General features: G+C 41.3%; 5 protein-coding genes across 5 annotated transcripts; 3 read left to right on the top strand and 2 right to left on the bottom strand.

Moving 5' to 3' along the window:
- Positions 1-21: 21 nt before the first annotated feature.
- On the bottom strand, positions 22-4,027 carry ATC70_007160 (uncharacterized protein; the record flags this gene model as incomplete). Its single annotated transcript, XM_064826424.1, has 8 exons — positions 22-146; positions 205-346; positions 399-487; positions 543-1,041; positions 1,117-1,274; positions 1,336-3,640; positions 3,697-3,905; positions 3,964-4,027. The coding sequence occupies 8 exons, from the start codon at positions 4,025-4,027 to the stop codon at positions 22-24; spliced, it is 3,591 nt and encodes a 1,196-aa protein (XP_064676522.1).
- A 3,234-nt stretch (positions 4,028-7,261) lies between these two features.
- ATC70_007159 (uncharacterized protein) lies at positions 7,262-9,580 on the top strand (the record flags this gene model as incomplete). The annotated part of the gene is made up of 2 exons (XM_064826423.1): positions 7,262-7,495; positions 7,562-9,580. 2 exons carry the CDS (start codon positions 7,262-7,264, stop codon positions 9,578-9,580), a joined length of 2,253 nt encoding a protein of 750 aa, XP_064676521.1.
- A 2,820-nt stretch (positions 9,581-12,400) lies between these two features.
- ATC70_007158 (uncharacterized protein) lies at positions 12,401-13,024 on the bottom strand (the record flags this gene model as incomplete). The annotated part of the gene is made up of 3 exons (XM_064826422.1): positions 12,401-12,490; positions 12,545-12,708; positions 12,760-13,024. The coding sequence occupies 3 exons, from the start codon at positions 13,022-13,024 to the stop codon at positions 12,401-12,403; spliced, it is 519 nt and encodes a 172-aa protein (XP_064676520.1).
- A 797-nt stretch (positions 13,025-13,821) lies between these two features.
- On the top strand, positions 13,822-15,230 carry ATC70_007157 (uncharacterized protein; the record flags this gene model as incomplete). The annotated part of the gene is made up of 4 exons (XM_064826421.1): positions 13,822-14,442; positions 14,506-14,623; positions 14,686-14,828; positions 14,892-15,230. 4 exons carry the CDS (start codon positions 13,822-13,824, stop codon positions 15,228-15,230), a joined length of 1,221 nt encoding a protein of 406 aa, XP_064676519.1.
- A 2,118-nt stretch (positions 15,231-17,348) lies between these two features.
- Positions 17,349-19,897, top strand: ATC70_007156 (uncharacterized protein; the record flags this gene model as incomplete). Its single annotated transcript, XM_064826420.1, has 4 exons — positions 17,349-17,681; positions 17,739-18,110; positions 18,176-19,642; positions 19,706-19,897. The coding sequence occupies 4 exons, from the start codon at positions 17,349-17,351 to the stop codon at positions 19,895-19,897; spliced, it is 2,364 nt and encodes a 787-aa protein (XP_064676518.1).
- Between the last annotated feature and the right edge of the window lie 158 nt (positions 19,898-20,055).

Here is a 20,055-nt window from a genome sequence, read left to right as displayed (position 1 = left end):
CCCTTGGAGGTTTTTTTTTTGTTACCAACCAGATGATGTGGATCCACCACCAGCTGCATAAGAATGACCAGCACCTCCTCCACCCATCTGCAGCACTTTTTTGCCTCGGAATTGACCACGCAATCTTGCACGCTCCTCTGCGGCAGCTAAATTACACCTTTAGCCATGTGTACATATCATTCTGGAACCACAAAAATCACTCACCTTGACGTGCTGCTGCAGCTTCTCTTTCTTCGTAATTCAACACCAACTGCTTCAATTGCTGCTGCTCCTCACGCTCTGCTTCTTGCTTGGAGCGTGTGCTCACAGCCAAGACAGAATCCGATGGGACTTCCATGATCTTGGTCTACATTAAGTTTAGTTTGGATCTGTGTAAAAATAGAGATTTAATTCTTTACCTGTTGACGGTTGCCTTTCTTTGTCAATAAGGTAAATGCCATTTTGCCTGTTTCGGGTTTGTTTGTACCTTGCGCTATTGTGCGACGATCTTGTGAATAGTATTATTAGTAGCCCTGTTACACACATGGAATGGCTAAACTCACCTTGAGATCCTCTCAAATTCATGGGAATAGGGACATCCAGCATGGCTGCCTTCTTTTCAAATTTACGGGAATCAATACTATCGCTCATCATCTTGCTGAATTCTCGTTCAAACTCTTCCTCCTCCTCTCGAGACAGTTGCTCCTTTTTGTTCTTTAATACAACCACATCTTGGTCCTCTTCGTCTTGGTTACTGATAGTGATATCGAGATCCTCGTCTTCCTGCTGTCTGTCCTCGGGCAGCAACTCATCTTCGTCTTCTTCACCACCACTGATGGATGAATCAGACAGTTCACTCTCTTCGAATCCATCCTCCAGCAGTGCTTTGCCGTCTGAAGTGTTCTGTACTGTCTTGAGTTGCTCCAACAACATGCGATCCACGGCTTCATTGGCTTCTTCGTACGAGGTCAATATTTGCAATTGAGGTCGAAGCATCTCCAGCGTATCCGTGATCATGAAATCAACGTCCATAGGGGGTTTGTTTTTGCTCAGTACGTACATCTAAGCAGAGTGATTTGTATGGTTAGTTGTGATGATCGACTGGTGGGGGGGGGGGGCGACGCTCTTTTGTATTACCTGGAAGAATGTCAAAAAGTTGTCCAATTTCTTTTTTGAGCTACCTCTATCAAAGCACATGCCACAGGTATCCAGTAAGGTACAACACAGACGAATACGGAAAAAATCATTAGGGGCATCAATAGAGCAGTATCTCTCTCTAGCAGGTCTACCGAACTCTAAAAAAAAAAGAATATAAATTTAGTGCAACTGTCAGTTACAGTTTTAAATAAGACTAACCATGTCCAAATGTAACAATAGAATACAATGTGTCGAAAATGAGGGGCGATTCGATCATGCGGTAGTTGTATAATTCGCCCAAATACTTGGCCACTGCTATTCTGCGCTGATTGTGCTTGAAGATGTTTTGCTCTAGTCCAATACGGATCTCTTCAACCACGCCGTCTACAATTTGCACGCCAAAATCCGTGTGATGGCGGTTTAATCCACTAGCCAAGATGGCCATCAAATGAATGTTGCCAAATTTCACCTTCCAAATCTTTTGGAATATCTTGGACATGATGGCTCGAATTGAGCTGTCTTCCCAGTGCAGTTTGCGCAATTGCTTCAGCACTTTGTCCAGCGATTTCTTGCACAAATCTTCATGGATCAGTTTGCGTATATACAGCTCCATGGTGGATCGCTCCTTGACCTTGATAGCAGACTTGTCGGGTGGGTTGGCTTGATAGTATGCATTTTCCACCATCGTCGCATATCGGCTGTCCAGATGCTGCACAGTCTTTTTACGCATCACAGTCTCCAACATGCCGTTCATGCGAGCACTTGTTTCAGGTGATTTCAACAAGAATCGGCCACATGTTTCCAGCAGGTTACAGACAATGTCAATGTTATGGTTGGTAAAGTCATCGAGAGCCACCTTGAACGCATGGAAAATAGTGTGAGCAGGGGCTACACGGAATTTGGCGAGCTCAGATAGGTAGCGAATGTTCTTGATGCGTGTTTCCAGCAGATTGTGGGTCTTTTTTCTCTGCAAGCCCTTAAACTCGTATGTCAATGCAGTCAGCACCATTTCGCCTACATCTGGGAAATAAGCGTTCAGTGTGGCAATCAGGCGAGCATAGTAAGGAAGCAGGTCCAGTCGTTGGCGCTGCACGCCGAGCAGTGTCTTGACAAGTCTCTTGCGCGCATTCTTGTTGTTCATGTAACAGAAATCAACCGCCACGCTGTCAATCAAGTCTCGGTTACCACAAGTAGGTAAACGAGCAAACAAACCATCCAACTGGACATTCTGTGTGCTGGGCTTGTTGACATCGTCTCCATCGTCATCCACTGCCGCTTCGAGTGCTTCGTCCACAAGATCCGTGTCATCTTCTTCTCCTCCTGCTTCCATTTGAACTTGTTCCGTCTGCGCTGGTTCTTCCTCCTCTTCTTCTTCTTCTTCTTCCAAAACTGGATCAGTGGCATTGGCAGCAGGTGAAGACACATGACTGTCATCGGCCGTGGCTGCTGCAGACTCGTCCAGCTCCTTGTCCTCTGCTTTGGCAGCGCTGGATTGCTGCGAGTCCAAAAATACATCAGGTACCAAAATACGGAGATCAGGCAAATCCTCATAAAATTTGCGGGCGTCCTCATCTTCCCAGATACCGTTACCCATATTCTCTTTTCCATCGTTAAACATGTTGCCTGTATTGGCGCTGACAATCGACTGTTTGGCTGCTGCTTCGTCTGTAGGGAGATCAGGCATATCAGTGTCTAATGCGTCGGACAATGTTTGTGTGTGGTTCAACAGTTTCTCGTACGCTTTGCTGGCTTTCTCTTGTCGTTGCTTGCTCTCCTCAGACAGCTCACCACGAGCAAATAAGACCTCGTTGTTGTGGCGTTCCATCTTTTGAATGACTTTGTGCATTTTCGTAAGATGAGCACATACGGATTTGTAGTAGGATTGGAATAGGTTGGTCAATAAGGCATGTGTATCGGGTGTCACTACGGATTCAGTATCGAGAGACTGCTGCTGCTGCTGCTGTTGCTGCTGTTGCTGTTGATCGGGCTGAGTGTCGGTCTCTGTGGATTCTGCTGCTGCTGCTGCTGTTGCCACCCGTTGTTTGCGAGGCACAATGTCCAACACACTGGATCCATAATTCTTCAAAAACGAAGCCACTAGGGGCAGGTTGATATGCTCGTTATCGTTGGTCAACATCTCCTTCAACACCTTGTAGACAAAAGGTTCCTTGGTTTGATTGCCTACATGTTTTGTGGTGGATTGTTGAGGCTTGATTTGCTGTGAATCGCCAATAAGTCCAGCCACGGCATCACGATGACTGGTTTCAATGCCACCCACATTGACGGATGATAATGTAGGAATACCATCCTCGACATAGCGCAAGACATTCACTAGCCAGAGCTCGCATACGATACGTAAATAGGTGCGTTGTTTGATGATACGTGCTGATTCTTCCTTCTCCTTCTGTTCCGCAGACAATGTCGCAAGATACTGTTTGCTGGGTACTTGCAATACTTTGGCGAGCTGATATGTTAACAACAGCGTGAACGTATCTGGAAATCGTTGGTGCAAAGCTGAAATGACCTTTTTGAAAAATGGGCTCAACAACATGCTTTCTCTTTTAAGATACACGGACATACCTCAACACCAGCAGCGATATCGACGCTTGTCTTGCATTTCAGCAATCCCTCCATGACACTTCCCACAATTTCAGAAATGTATTTCTCTAAACTAAGCTTGCTGATATCGTTCAAGAGCTGTGTTCGCATGTCTGTGCCCAGCGAAGTCTTGCATTTCTTGATAAATGTGGTGTTCTTTTTGATGTTGCTGTCGAGATTTTTGGGTGTTTCTGTACAACTCCTATCAGTGGGAATGACAGACAATTGCCAGGCGCTCTGCAAGCTTACCTCCTTTTCCTCGCTCCCAGGCAAGTTTGTTCAAGCGTCGAAGCTCCTTTTTACTTTCATCCATTTGCTTATGCGCTTCTTTTTTTTTTGTTTGTGCTGAAGAAAAGAGGTGATTTCTAATTTTGTGTCGCAGTCTGGTATGTATGTGATAACGGTGACTCCTTTCCCTGGCCATTGACCACCGTTACTGTGTCAACAAGCATTGATGCGGTTGTGATGGGCCTACATAATGCCAACCATGGATCACGGATCGGCAATGGCAAGCAAGCTTCTACAGAGCAAAATATTATTTAGTATTGAGTATCCATTTGTAAAGTAAATGCCAAATGTGCAACTTCTAGTATCATTTTTTTAGTGCATGTATTCCTGCTCAACTTATCTTCCATTTGTGTCTAATGATATCTCGTTGCACACATGTGTACTCATTGATTCGAAAGCATCAAGTTGTAGAGTAAGCTACCACGGAAAAGTAAAACGTAATTGAAGGACTCCTCAGTATATAAGGTTTCCGTCCATCCAGTTCTGCCATGTGAGACTTAAGATGAAGGGTCAAATTACTTTAAACAAGCACAGACCTGATCAACAAATGCTATCGCTAGTATCGCTTCAACTTGAATACGAATCGAAATTATTACCATTACCCTAAAATATCTCGGCACCTTCAGCCACACATTCGACGTTAACACCACACTCTACAAGCGTATCACTTCCTTAGAGTCAATGATCATTTGAGGGCTTTACAAATGGTCAGTAACGACGGGTTTGGGTCTTGTACTATGTTACGCATCTATATAGATGGAAATAGCTCATGTACGGACCGATAGTTTATTGGCATTACCTCTTGCCACTCAAATATATGCAAAATACAGCAAAACCTGAATGCATTTATGCCGTGTTTTCTCGCGTTCAAAGCTGTTATAGACTGCGGGAATAGCACCAAATAATTGCTCTCATCTAGCAGTTGCTTACCGACACCTTTACTCTACTTTTTTTTGGGGTCGTCAAAAATCGACTCCAAACCATGAGGGATACCTCATGGCTTTGATCGAAAATCAAACAATCGCGTTTTTAACCCAAAAAATGAAGACTTTTACTAAGGCATATATTAATCCAAATTGTTTCTTTCAACCCAAAGCAACCTCTGAAACTTAGTTTGTGAAACGTTTATATGCAAAATCTCAACATTTTCGCCAAAATAGTCATTTCATGTTTTCGAAAATTGCTCAAAACGCTTGTTCACAACACCTGCTTTATTCAGCACCACTAGATGCGCTTTGAAAAGTGCTTCAAGGAAGCTTAATGGAGTAAAGGGTAATCGTAACAGCTTACATAGTCGAACCTTACAAAATAGGTCGAATCGTGTCCAAAAAGATCGAAAACGAACAAACCAGGATAGAGTGTTAACCCGGAGATTAAACCAATTTTACGCGACGGCTGTGGTCAACATCAAAGCCAGGGCTGACTGTGATGCTGTTGTTGATACCTTATGAGAAGAGGAGGATTGTGACCTAAAAGATACCATGATATGGCATGGCTACTTTCATCTGCTTCTTTGAAACATTCATGCATATATTTGGCAGATTCTATCGTTGCAAATGGCTCATCCAAACGCGAAATGCAAAATTGCCGCCCTCATCAAGATTGCGTCTGGTACATTGATTGCTATACAACAAAGTTAAAAGCCATAAATGGGTTGAGCGTACAGTATTCGTCATTGTCTATTCAAATGAGGCCTTTTTAAGTGAATAATACGCAATACAGCAATTATCAGCTCATCTTGTACAAGGTGAAGCTTTAAAAATTACTCCATTCGATGAATATCACTCGCGCGCGATTACAGCTGGCCGATCTTTGTTATCAAAGTACAAGCATCATATGGATGAACAAAACGTCAATCTGTAAATACACGGCGTTTCAAAAGTATTATACCTGTCAAGACATCAGGATTTTCATACACTAAATTGAATTTCAATGGTAAAAGGGTAGCACTACGAACTAGCAAAATATACATAAACTACACTGGCGGTTACATTCGTATTTTAATACTGTTGATGTTAAACAGCATGGTAGCTGCTCTGTAGCTTCTTGGAATTCTTTTAGCAAGATTAGATTTCGCCAATGTTGAGTCATTTGAGTTGCTCCGAATGTTAAATCACTCGAGTTGCTCCAAATCACTGTTGATAGCAATGGTTCCGTCCTTCATTTTGCACGCCCCTTGCTACAAGAACTGGTCAAGCATACAAAACAAAATGCTTATTTCGCTCTTCAGATACACATAACTAGAGGATTTATATAGGCTCTCTCCTACTGACATGATCATTTACTGGAATGCCATCAGAGTGACACAAAGTTACGCCTTATTTCCATCATATTTCTAATGAAAGTGTACCGCCCTCTACGCTGCTGAATTAATCTTAATTTGGTTACAAATTAGTTGGCATTTTTCTCAGGTCACTGAATAAAGGCAATATAAACACTTAAAAGTAAAAACCTAATCTGTAAAAAGACCCTTTGTATCACGAAAATGGCCAACATTTGAAGATCCAAGGCAAAATCAAAATCAAAGAAACAGGAACAAATATGCATTTACTTGACTGACGAAACATCCAATATGACGCATTTTCTGTTATGAATACTATTAGGCTATCTCTGTAATCAGATCGTTGATCGTCTCGTTGGTATTCGATGGCATTTGAACAACAATCCATACAGAAGCCAAAGGGATGCTTTGGCAAATGACGCAACTCCGCAAACGGCTTCTTGGCCAATTGAAATAGAAATGGCAGCTATTGAAACAGCACAATTATTAAGCAGAGAACGGCCTGTTTATTGTCACTGCACAGCATCCTTTCCGCTGCCATTGGAAAGTTGTATGGGAAGACGCAGCCATTATGCAGAAATGCCATCTAGCTTGCATGGCGAGATCCACTCCAAATAACCAAGCTTACCTGATGATTCATCTTCTGATACGATTCGATTTGTCATATTGAGCACTTTGTTCATGAATTTGTAACACATTGGAAAAAATTCTTTCTATACCATGGAATATAGCCCGAGCAATGCTCATTCGAGAATGATGGCGTGCTCAGGCTAAAGACGAGCCTGCTGGCCTGTCTGATTGGATTACTCATGCTCGGTTGTAACCCAGGTTACGCAGGTTTTCATATTTTGATCTACGCCCTACTATGCTTTAGAAATGCTATAAATACAGTAGACCCTTTTTCTGACAAACTTGCTGATTCCCCCCTTTTTCTCCTTTGACTTTTGCTCATTCTATAACATAATATACACATTACAAATGGAAGTGGACAAGAAAATCCCTTCTGCGTACGAGACAACAGAAACACTCGGCAGTAGCGACACATCTATCGAGAAAGCTACCATTCATGAAATTGATCCCATCGAAGATTCACCCATTGAAGAAGTCAGATCTAGTATTCCTCCTACAGATGACCCCACATTACCTACTGCAACACTGAGAGCTTGGTTCTGGGGTATTATATTCTCTGCAGCCATCTCATTTTCCAACCAGGTAAGGATCCATTGCCATCCCCCCAATGCCAGGATGATTGTGTGTATTGACCTTTTTACATTGTAGTTTTTCTGGTTCCGTGCCAACCCACTGACCATTAAGGTTATTGTGGTACAATTGCTTGCCTTCCCTGCTGGTAGATTATCTGAAAAGATCCTCCCCAATTACAGAGTGCCTCTCGGTCGCTTCAGCTTTAATTTAAATCCTGGTAAATTCAATGTCAAGGAACACGTCTTGATCACTGTCATGGCAAATGCCGCTGCTACATCATTCGATGCCATTGATATCATTGTGGTGCAAAAGCTGTACTATAGTCAGGATTGGGGCTTCGGTGGTGGTATCCTCTTGGTGCTGACCACTAGTTTGTTGGGTTTTGGCTTTGCTGGTGTCTTGCGTCGTTTCCTCGTCCGACCCTCTGCCATGGTGTGGCCTATCAACCTCGTCAATGCCACTCTTTTCCACACTTTGCACAAGGAAGTGCCCAAGGAAGTCCAAGATGCCGAAGCCGTTACTCCTGGCTTGAGAATGAGTCGCAACAAATTTTTCGTTATTGCATTTGTTGCATCTTTCTGTTGGTATTTCTTCCCTGGTTACATCATCCCCGTTTTGACATCCATCTCTTGGATCTGCTGGATCAAGCCTGATAACGTGCTTGTCTCTCAAATTGGCAGTGGTATCAATGGCCTCGGTATCGGTAGTTTCACTCTTGATTGGAGTCAACTCGCTGCCTGGTATCCTAGTCCTCTTGCTATCCCTTGGGTTGTTCAAGCCAACATGTTTGCTGGTTTCGTCTTTTTCATCTGGTTCTTGGTTCCCATCATCTACTACACTGACACTTGGGAGAGTAAGAAGTTTCCCTTCTACAACACCAACCAATATGACATCTGGGGCGAAAAATTCAACCGTACCCGCGTCCTTACTCCTGAACAATACCTCGATGATGAGGCTTATGCCAACTACTCTCCTATTCGTATTACTGGATTCTTCGCCATCTGCTACGGTCAGGGTTTGGCTGCTTTGGGTGCTATCATCACTCACACCATCTTGTACAATGGTAAGGATATCTGGAACCGTCTCAAGAGTGCTCGCCAAGCCAATGATGACATTCATGCCAAGTTGATGGATCACTACAAAGAAGTACCTGACTGGTGGTATTTCGCCCTCTTCGTGTGTGCCCTTGGTGCCAGTTTTGCCACCGTTGTTGTATATCCCTCTGATATGCCTTGGTGGGCTTTGATCATTGCTGTCGTTCTTGCCTTTGTCTGGCTCTTGCCCATTGGTATCATCACTGCTATCACATCTCAAGCACCTACCATCTCCATGATCACTGAGTGGGTTTATGGTGCTATTCGTCCTGGCCATCCTATTGGCAACATGATCTTCAAGACATACGGTTACATTACTGTTCGTCAAGCTCTTTTGTTTGCTCAAGATCTGAAGCTTGGTCACTACATGAAAATCCCTCCTCGCGAGATGTTCTCTTTTCAAATCGTTGGCACTATTATCGCCTCTTTTATCTCTCTTGGAACCACTAATTACTTGATGAACTCTATTCCCGATGTTTGTACTCGTGCTGCTTACCCTTGGACTTGTCCTAACGCTGGTCTCTTTGGTGCTTCATCTGTCATTTGGGGTCTCATTGGTCCTGGTAAATTCTTTGCCTCTTCCTCCCTTTATGCAGGCCTTCCTTACTTCTTGCTTGCTGGCTTCCTTCTTCCCATTCCTGTGTGGCTCTTGGCTAGAAAGTACCCTGATACCTGGGTCGCAAAGATTTCTGTGCCAGTCTTCATGCTGGGTCCTACTCCCTATCCTCCTGCCCCTACTAATGTTGCTCCCTGTTGGACATTTATTGGCTTCATCTTCAACTATGTTATCAAGAAGAGAGCCAATGCCTGGTGGAAAAAGTACAATTACGTTCTCTCTGCTGCTCTGGATTCAGGTGTTGCTATCTGTGCTATCGTCATCTTTTTCGCATTCCAGAATACTGAAATCCATTTCCCTCAATGGTGGGGCAACAATGCTGAATCCGTAGATCAATGCCCTTTGGCCATGGCCAACTGGACTGGTGTTGATGTTTACGCTTAGTTTTCTTCACTTTCATTTCTATCATAACATTTTGTAATATCATTGTATTATACCCATACACTACATTAACAATTAATAAAATTTCATACAAAAAGTACAAACCATACTCAAATATACCACAACTAACCGATCAATCTCGCTATCCTCGATGACGGCGTTGCCCTGAGGGGGGAGGAGGGGAGCTCTCACCGAAGCCATTTCAAATCAGAGACAATAAAAACATGCTATTTAAGTAATCAATAAATAAATAATAATAAAAGAAGTATCATATCGCAGTTAGTAAGAGGGAGGTGTTTCTCCCTTCATCCTTTCCCTTTTGCGTATACACTGGTATCAACGGAAGCTATTATTGAAACGATGTGAAAGAGAGTTCAATCTTTATGCAGCATTTGTATACTACCTTCTCCGTTTGTGCCACATTTTTTGGCAGAAGAATTGCCATACCATTCGCTGATGTTGCTCTTGAGCTGGCAACATAAAGCTGGATATGTGTAAATACAGGGCTTGTGTAAGATCTATAGCGATTTTTTCCAAATTTTGTCATTGCAAAAGGTATATGGGTTAAACAATTGCCGCCAAAATTATTTCAAATTCAGCTTCCTTTTTTTTCAGTTCAAGATTGGACAGATTTTGTCATTTTTCGACTTCTTTCATCAATTTTATGAGATTCGACTATATAAACTGTGAAGATCACCCTACGCTTCCTAGTACATTCTTGAAGTACTTTTCAAGGCGCTTTCAATGGTGTTAGTTGCAATAAGTGTTTTGGCTGAAACCATTGAGCAATTTGGTAAAATTTGAAATGAGGTTTTTAGCGAAAATAGCCAGATTTTGCATATGAAAACCTCAGAAAAGTGGTTTCAGAGGCTGCTTTGGATCGAGAGAAACATTTTGATTTGATATATACCGTAGTAAAAGTCTTTATCTTCAAGGTGAAAAAAGCGATCGTTTGATTTTTGATGAAAACCATGAGGGGTACCTCATGCTTTTTGGTCGATCTTTGGCCATGTTTTTTTTTTGGCCCAAAAAGTTGAGCAAAGGTGTCAGGAAGTTACTACTACTCAAGTACAATTGTTTGGCATCATTCCGGTGACTCGGAAAGGTCTACATGTCAATATATGAAGGCTTGAAAGCTGTCAAATGCGGTTATGTTTTGTTGTATAGCTTTTATTTGCACGGCATAAATCACATCTTTAGTAGCTGCAAATTACTGGAAAGGCAGTTCTGTAGCTTGAGCAATCTTTAATTCGAACAGGAGGCATATTGATTTTGGTAAAGTTGAGTCATGCAAATTTTAATGCGCTATGTTGCTGGTAAGCTTATTAATAATGGAAATGAAAAACGGAATTTGCTGCTTGAATACTATGGTTTTTCGCCTTCACTTCGCTACGGTAAAACTGCCTCATAGGTCAATGTTACCAAATGTTAAATTAGATGCGTTATGCTTTTGGTAGATGGACTTAGCATCTCCACCAAACCCTCTCCCCAATGCCGGCTTCATTCATCTTGTACGGTACTCAATTCTTTAAATTTTTGAAAGGATATGATTTATTTGCCTACTTTTTTTTTTTTCAATGTTGTACAGTATAGATAGTGAAGACTGGCCACACTTCCGGCTTTAAATGCTCATGGAAAACTAACTTTCTAGAATAGTTGACTATGATTAGACCTCAATTCCCATATTCTGATAAATTTACCGTTTTGTGCAATAACAAGTGTTTCATATTCCAAACACTTCAATATGATCTTGTGTCTGTCGATTTGAAATTGACTGAGTTGGTGGAGCGTGATCTGTGTGTGATGTGCCCGCTAAGATGGTACATTATTACGGAATGGTGTGTCTGACTACTTGGGCGTAATGCTGTACCCGGAAAGCGAGATGAATGTATAAACATGGTTAGAATGAGTAATTGTGCGTGTCCCTGAGATCGTCTGGCTTGCTCGCAGGCCAAAAGGAGAATATACCACGGTAGAGTAGCCGGCAAATAAAGATGATTAGAAGCAATCTCCCATTTACGCAACTATGGAACAGCATATGGTGCATGAACAAGCCACGTATCAAAAATATACGTATAAACAAATGAGATGAAAGATAGATAATTCAATGTATTGCATAGAAACAACTTGTTTTTCAGTTGCTTTCGGGAAGTAGCACATGATAAACAAACAAACATCAAAAAACAGGTACATGATGGATTCAGAATACACATGGCACATACATCAAGACACGTTCAAGTGGTTGTGTGTACATACACAGTACATGATGGCAGTACATGGATGAAATGTCGCTGGTATTCACCAACCCAATCTGAACTGCTACGCGCATTCTCTTGGCCTTCCTGTTGTTCTCTTGTGTAAAAAATGCTTCAGCGTTTCAACCTTATTGTTTATAAAACTTTGTTTGATGTATCACAGGGTTCGGATGGCATTTTTGATACCCTTTTTCTTGTACAACGCCTTGTAACAAGATGTATTAGTCGTTTTCAGTCAAATTTGAAATGTTGTGATAGATGATTTAATTTATTCTTTAGGTATGAGACATGAAATGGCAATGGATTAATAAATAAGAATGTTGAAAGGTATACTTGAGAATATGAGACAGAGAAAAGTGGAAAATGCAAAGGAAACTGAGAGAATATTTACAAATACATACAGGTGAAGAAGGCGCAAAAGAATAAAGAGAAGTGACGACGATACAATCATTAGATAGTTGGTTACATTAGCTGTTGTTGTTGTTTTGATGTTGTTGAGGTGTCATCATATTACAGTAGTAGTAGTGTCTCATTACGAAAGGAATCCAGACCTTCTCTTCCGTTTTGCTTAAACCATGCTCATCAATTCAAGCTCAAGGGATTCTTGATGTTCCTCGACGTATTTGTCCATTTCAGAGATATCAACATACAAATCAAACTAGGCACGCTGAAATTAGAACATGATGACTCTATGTGCATTGCATTTATTTACCTTTAATACGCCCAAGAAGCTACGTTCCATCTCGTTCAGTTCTCTGGATGTATAAAGCGGTGCTACAATTCGGTAGATCGACACTGCATGGGAAGCACAATCTTCAATGTACTTGGTAGCGACAATCATGGCCGCCAAAAACAGCTTGTAAGGCGTGTCGTATTCTATAGGATGCGTTAATTACAGGCTCACCATCTTGTATGTCTGCAACTTACCTCCTTGAGCTTGATCAGGCAAGTTCTTCTTGAGTCTTTCAAGGTAGATGAGGCCGATCACCAAGACAGTGGGTGTGAGATGACATTTCTGATAGACGAGCTTGATGAATGTAGGCAAATCAGGAAGCAACATGTGTTGGTAGTATCTGCGTTCTTTTGAACACTGCACTAAATCATCAATATTGGACACCATGTAAGAAAGCAAAGGCTCAGGGCTTGATCTGAATGTCAAGGTTGGGGAAGCTGTTTCAGTAACCATCATCATTTTGAATTGTGTTTATATAAGTTGCTTATCAGAGTAATGATGATAGAAAAAGAGGGACATTCAAACTGAAATGTCGACCCTATTTATATCAGTTCGGTTCAGCAAAGAGCTCTCAAACAAACAAGATGTTAATGATCCAATTTTAGACATATTTTCTCTCTCTATTATGATATTTATGAAACGCTGTGCTCATAGAGAGATCATTTGATTAAGGGATCTGTCGACATTTGATTATATGAGTAAACAATCGTAGAAAAGAACCCGGTTCTTTATTTTCCAAGTAGTTAAACCGGCTGTATGCCATCTCTATAGAGCAAGGAGATGATGCCAATGATGATGGTGGAGCTACTTATACTGATGATGGTGATGATCCCTAGATTTTAATGATCGTTTCATTCAATGAAATCGTGTAGTGCATGTAAGAATATCATAGGATTTCAGGTACATGAACACACATGATACACAAACAAAAGGATTTGTTTTGCAGAAGTACGACGCGCCTTTATCGGAAAGCCCTTATCAAATTGTTTCATGTCTCTCTCTCTCTCTCCCCTTGTTTCCCTACACAGTGTGCCATACAAGAGGAGATCTCCTTTCTCGCTATAATATCTCAATTTTCGCGGTCGTTTAATAATTGGAATTTTGTCTGCCAAATTAATAACGATGAGTCAGTTTCTTACCACACTTTCATTTCATATTAAAAAAAAAAAAAAAAAAAAAAAAAAAAAGATTTTCCCTTTTCCACCCCTTGGATTGTTTTATTGCCTCTTGTCGACCATCTTTAAAACATCAAAAACATGTCTACACTTGAACAGCAGCTCGAGGCAACCTTAAAAAAACGACGTCAGATATCAAAGATCCGTAGATTGGTTGTAAATCCATCTGATGCCATCGATTTTAGCTCCAATGATTTTTTGGGTTTATCGCACAGCAATCACTTCAAGGCAGCGTACATCAAGGAACTGCATCAATTACCCACCGCATTGGGATCCACTGGGTCCAGATTGCTAGATGGAAATTCAGCCTACTGCGAGCAATTGGAGAAGAAGATTGCTAAATTCCACCATAGCGAAACAGCCTTGATCTTCAATTCAGGATTTGATGCCAATGCCGGCTTATTCAGTACAGTGCCTCAACGCGGAGATATCATTGTATATGATGAATTGATTCATGCCAGTGTTCATGAAGGAATGCGCATGTCGCGTGCAGCCAAATGTATACCTTTTCTTCATTCCAATGTGCAAGACTTTGAGCGCATCATTCAGACGGTGATTGCCGACTATCCTGGGAAAAACGTGTTTGTGGCCGTAGAAACTGTCTATTCCATGGATGGGGATATTGCCCCATTGAATGAGCTCGTTGCTGTGCTTCAAAAATACTGGCCCCATAAAGAAAACGGATATCTGATTGTGGATGAAGTAAGTACTATTTTGACAGCTTGGTTACAAAGAGATTCCGCATATTTAATTTAAAAAATCAAGGCACATAGTACCGGTGTGTATGGAGATCAAGGGCGAGGCGTTATTTCACAATTAGGACTGGAAAATGAGATATTTGCTAGATTGCATACATTTGGTAAAGCATTGGCTAGCAATGGCGGTATGTTCAACGGTCAGTGTGGATCCAATGCGTTCGATATACTGACCTGCATCTTACTGTAGCTGCTGTGCTTGGGTCTGAAACTCTGCGCCAGTATTTAATCAACTATGCTCGTCCCTTGATTTACTCAACCTTCATGTCATACAGCTCATTAGCCTCCATCAAATGTGCCTATGATGTACTTGAAAATGGAAATACTATACCCGTAAGCATTAAACAATCATGATGTGGATGGCGTAATGCACAGCAGCTCATCCGTGATGAATAGATCCAAAAGCATGTCCATGATATCATTCAGCGTTTCAGGGGAACTATTCGCCTACCCTCAGGAACGCTTCTGCCATCCTCCAGTCCCATCCAAGGCGTTGTATTGAATGGCAATGCCCCTGTTCGAGCATTGGCAGGCTATCTGAACAGCAAAGGCTTCATTGTAAAACCTATTTGCTCGCCCACGGTGCCCATTGGACAAGAGCGAGTCAGAATATGCCTTCACGGGCACAATACCATGGACCAAGTAGACAGCTTAGTCGATGAAATCCATCAGTTTTTTGAAATCAGCCCTTCATCATCATCACCATCACCATCAGTGGAGGCGGCCAAACTTTAAATCATGATGATTATTCATCATATCGACTATTTTAAAAGTTTTCTTTTGTTTTGTTTTACAACGATAAGATCACGACCTTTGTGCCTCTTTATTTCTACCATTCACACTGCCAATCTGGTTATTGGATTTTTATATTTTGCATGAAACCACAAGCACATACTCGCAATAAAATCACTTTTTTTTTTTTTTTTTTTTTTTTTTCGCTCATCATGAGTCTTGTGTGCACAATCAATAAAAGAATCACGTAATATGTTGATTCTGTATGTGAGTATTAAAACACAAATATTTACCCTTGTTGCGATCAGAAGTTTCAAGGATCTAGCCACAGACCATAGGATGATTTGGAACCAAAATCAAAAATTTAGCATTTGCAGCAGCAAGTGATCCGATAGGACAGCGAATGATGGGCTTTTTCTTACTATATATATAATTATACATCAATGCATGCATTACAAATATGATCAAATGCCTGGAATCTACCATTGGAAGATCAACAAAAAAAAAAGGATTGGATCGCCAAAGAGTATACATGTACTTGATCAAATATACCCCTATATAGTTTATTCTGTAGTGTATAAAGAAGCAAGAGAAACATGGCTGGTTTCACTACATGTACAGAGCATTGTTGGCTACAGCACAATGCACTGTACCTGTGCGTGTCCCACGTTTTATCTGTAGATGTTATTCGATGCATCTTATTTGAAATTAACTTGAAACGTGTACATGCGCCTGGGATCTCCGGGTGCTGAGGCTTTTATTATTGAATAGCACCATGTAATGCACACTGAATGCAATACAACAGAGATCAGCTTATATGCAGCAGGAATAAACTGAAGGCTCTAATCCACACGATACACATCTCATAATGTTTAATCTTGCAAATGCATATACACATTCTCACACTATATCAGCATGTAGAGAAGCCTTCGCCATCTTCCACAATCAATTTCTCGAGTATAAAAAAGAGAAATACTTACTAATTTGGGCAATATTTGCATGAGATTCAAACGGATGATGGAATGACTATCATTGCTAATTGCACCATCGTCTTTTACGCCAAAAATTAATATAATAACGTGCTACTTTCAAAACTCGAACTTCAAAATCGAAATTTAAAGAGAAATTATGAAAGTAAACTGTCTTGTGGATAGGATTAGGACGATGAGATGAGATGGAATCTTGATTTGAAATTTCATTTGATGTCTTCGCTAAGATTGCGTTATTTTTGTATACAGAGAATGCGCAATGCGCATAATCTTTTCGCTAACGATAGGCTTGAAAAGATGAAAGATGTCGAAACACGATTATCGGTTAACCTTTAGTACAATCCAAGTGGATGGTCAGTAAAGAAAAGAGGTTCAGCCAGCAAGTCTTTTTTTTTTTATCTACGACGACACGAATAAAAGCATGATATAAAGTGATTTAAAAAAGAATGACAGATTCCCAGTCCATAGAGCTGATGGGGTTTGCCAGATCCCAATTCATCCTGCGATAGCAAGTAACGTAATTCTTACAATTTAAGGACTGAAAAACTCGAGAGGTATTATACCATGACATTGTTTTCTTGAGACAGCAAGACTTTATAATGAATTGGTTTCCAGGTGCTTTGTTTTGAAGCTGTATTTCCCAATGGCTTATTTAATCAACGCTTTTTTTTTTAAAAAAAACATGCACCATTTTATCAGGGCTTATGTCTCAGTTAGTTGCTAAACCGTCAACATGTATTGTGAAAAAGGCCATCAGACCTGGTCATTTCTTTGTGGATATGATGGAGCAAGATGTTATTGACATTTCCTTGATTAGACTGTGAGTTAATTGCAATGTTCAACATATTTTGAATCTACAGAATAATAATGGACTAAATTACATTGACCTTATGATATTCCAGCATACAAATCCACACTGAAATTAGCTGTATTACTGTGATAACACAAGATGTGTTGATGAATTATGCAAATTGACATGCTACTCACCCTTCAGGTTGAGAAAGGCAACCCCTCTTTCATGACTCGTATTGTGACGATTTTGCACTTTTTTTTTTGCTGGATTGAAGAGACATCAAGTGTCAAAAGTTTTTCTTTTCTTTCAAATTCAACACACACAAATCAGCAAACTAAAATGGGAGCAAACGATGATTTCGTAATGACTATCGACGATGATGAGGATATCGTCATTGAGGAGGAAGCCATGGACATATCAGAGCCCGAGGAAGAGCAAAAGAAGGAGCCCATTGACAAAAAGACTGCAAAGAAGCTGAGAAAGCAGGCTAACAGAGACCAAAAGAAGGGTATCAAGCCAGCTGCCGTGGAAGAACAAAAGAAAAAGCAAGCTGCTAAAAAGAAGGAAGATGATTTTGATGAAGAGTTCACTTTCTCCATGGATGGCGGATTTGGACGTGCTCAAAATGCCTGGGATTTCTCAGCTGCTCGTGGCATGTTGAAGGGAAAGCAGGTACAGTATGCATGTAGCCACAGGCTGAAGTATATGTATTTATCTATTCTACATTAGGGTGATGCTGATAGAACTTCGATTGACGATATCATTGCCAAGAAGAGACAGGAAGCCAAAGAATTGAAAAAGATGGCCAAAAAGGGAAAGAAAGAGCCAGCTGCCGAGGAAGTAAAGCAAGACGAGGACAGCAATGAGGATGAGGATGACGAATTTGTTGGTGCTGACCAGGACGACGATGAAGAGGAGAACGATGAAGACTTAGCGCTCGATGGCTTTGGTGCAGGTGCAGAGAGAATCGAACAAGAGGAAGATGATGATGATGAGGACAGTTCTGACAGCGAGACAGAAGAAGAACTCACTGATGACGAAACTGAGGATGTGCAAGCCAACAGCGACAATGAAGCAGTAGAAGATGAAGCCGAGATTCAGGTAATTTGTGGATTTGCAACGGAAAGCACTGGTTTGATATTAACGCAGCAGCAACATCCATGTAGCGTAAGAAGGCATACTTTGCTGATGAATCAGAAGAAATCAGAAAAGAACATGATTCATTTGCCTCTATGAACCTTTCTCGTCCTATTCTCAAGGGTTTATCCAACGTCGGTTTTGTTAAGCCTACTGATATTCAAGCTCGTACGATTCCTATTGCTTTGATGGGTAAAGATATCTGTGGTGGTGCCGTTACTGGTTCTGGTAAAACTGCTGCTTTCATTGTCCCCATATTGGAGCGTCTCTTGTACAGACCTCGTCAAACACCTAGCACCCGTGTGTTGATTCTCTGTCCCACTCGTGAATTGGCTGCTCAGGTCCACAGTGTTGCTGTCAAATTAGCCAACCATACCGACATCACTTTTTGTCTCTGTGTGGGTGGTTTGAGTGTGAAAACTCAGGAACAAGAGCTAAAATTGAAGCCTGATGTCGTAGTTGCTACACCTGGTCGTTTAATTGATCATGTTCGTAATTCGTCTGGTTTCCATTTGGATGCTTGTGAAATTTTGGTCATGGATGAGGCTGATCGTATGCTGGAAGATGGTTTTGCTGATGAGTTGGGTGAAATTATCAAGGCTTGTCCTCGCTCTCGCCAAACCATGCTTTTCTCTGCCACCATGACAGACAATGTGGATCAGTTGGTGCGCATGTCTTTGAACAATCCTGTTCGTTTGTTTGTGGATCCCAGTAACCAAGCTGCTTCTCGTCTTATTCAAGAATTCGTGCGTATTCGTCAAACCCGTGAATCCGACCGTGCTGCTGTGTTGTTGGCTTTATGTAGAAAAACATTCAAAAAGAAGGTGATTGTGTTCTTTAGATCCAAAGCTGCTGCACATCAAATGAAGATTATGTTTGGTTTGATGGGTCTGTCTGCTGCTGAGCTCCATGGTAACCTGACACAAGAACAACGTCTGGAGGCATTGGAGAGATTCAGAGACAATGAAGTGGATTATTTATTGGCTACTGATTTAGCTGCCAGAGGTCTTGATATCAAGGGTATCGAAACTGTCATCAATTACAACATGCCTACACAATTTGCTCAATATCTTCATCGTGTGGGTCGTACCGCAAGAGCTGGTCGCAATGGTCGTTCCGTTACATTGGTGGGTGAAGCTGATCGTAAAATGCTCAAGATGGCCATCAAGTCATCTGTTGGCGCACAAGTCAAGAACCGTGTGGTGAATCATGAATTGGTGCAAAGATACAAGCAAAAGGTCGAAAGCTTAGGGCCTCAAATCAAGGAAGTATTGGCAGAGGAGAAGGAAGAGCGTGCTATCAGAAATGCGGAAATGCAATTGAAGAAGAGTGAAAATATGCTCCATCATGGTGCTGAAATCTATGCTAGACCTGCCAGAACTTGGTTCCAAACAGAGTCTGAAAAGAAATCAAATAAGAATGCTGGTAGAGCAGAACATCGTGCCAAGTTCGGTCTTGAAGATGCGGAAGCAAGCGTGGATACCAAACCTAAAGAGGTACGTATCCTAACCTACTGTGTATACGATGTATAGTGAACTGATTTGGATGTGGATCTATAGAAACGTGGTAAATACGATGGTATGAGTCGTCAAAAGAGAAGACGTTTACAAGCAATGGAAGAAGATGATGTGGAACAAGACGGCCGTATGCAAAAAGCAGCAGCTAGAGCCGCAAAGAAATCATCACGACCAGCTCCCATTACCAAATTGAGACCACAGAAATCCAATGGCAAGAAAAAGTCAAAGAAATAGATAGGCATAATATATTCACACCATAGACTATTTGAAAAATATACATTTATATATATAAAAACAGCCCTTTTGTATTCATAGTGATTGACATGACACATTGGATGACCCCCACATTTAGAATTCAGTTACCATGGCAACGGTGCTTTCGGAAGTGCTGC

The sequence above is a fragment of the Mucor velutinosus genome (genome assembly GCF_035048745.1).
Source record: "Mucor velutinosus strain NIH1002 chromosome Unknown tig00001549, whole genome shotgun sequence".
Lineage (NCBI taxonomy): Eukaryota > Fungi > Mucoromycota > Mucoromycetes > Mucorales > Mucoraceae > Mucor > Mucor velutinosus.
The sequence above is the reverse complement of the archived record's forward strand: the minus strand, read 5'-3'. Positions and strand labels throughout refer to the sequence as shown.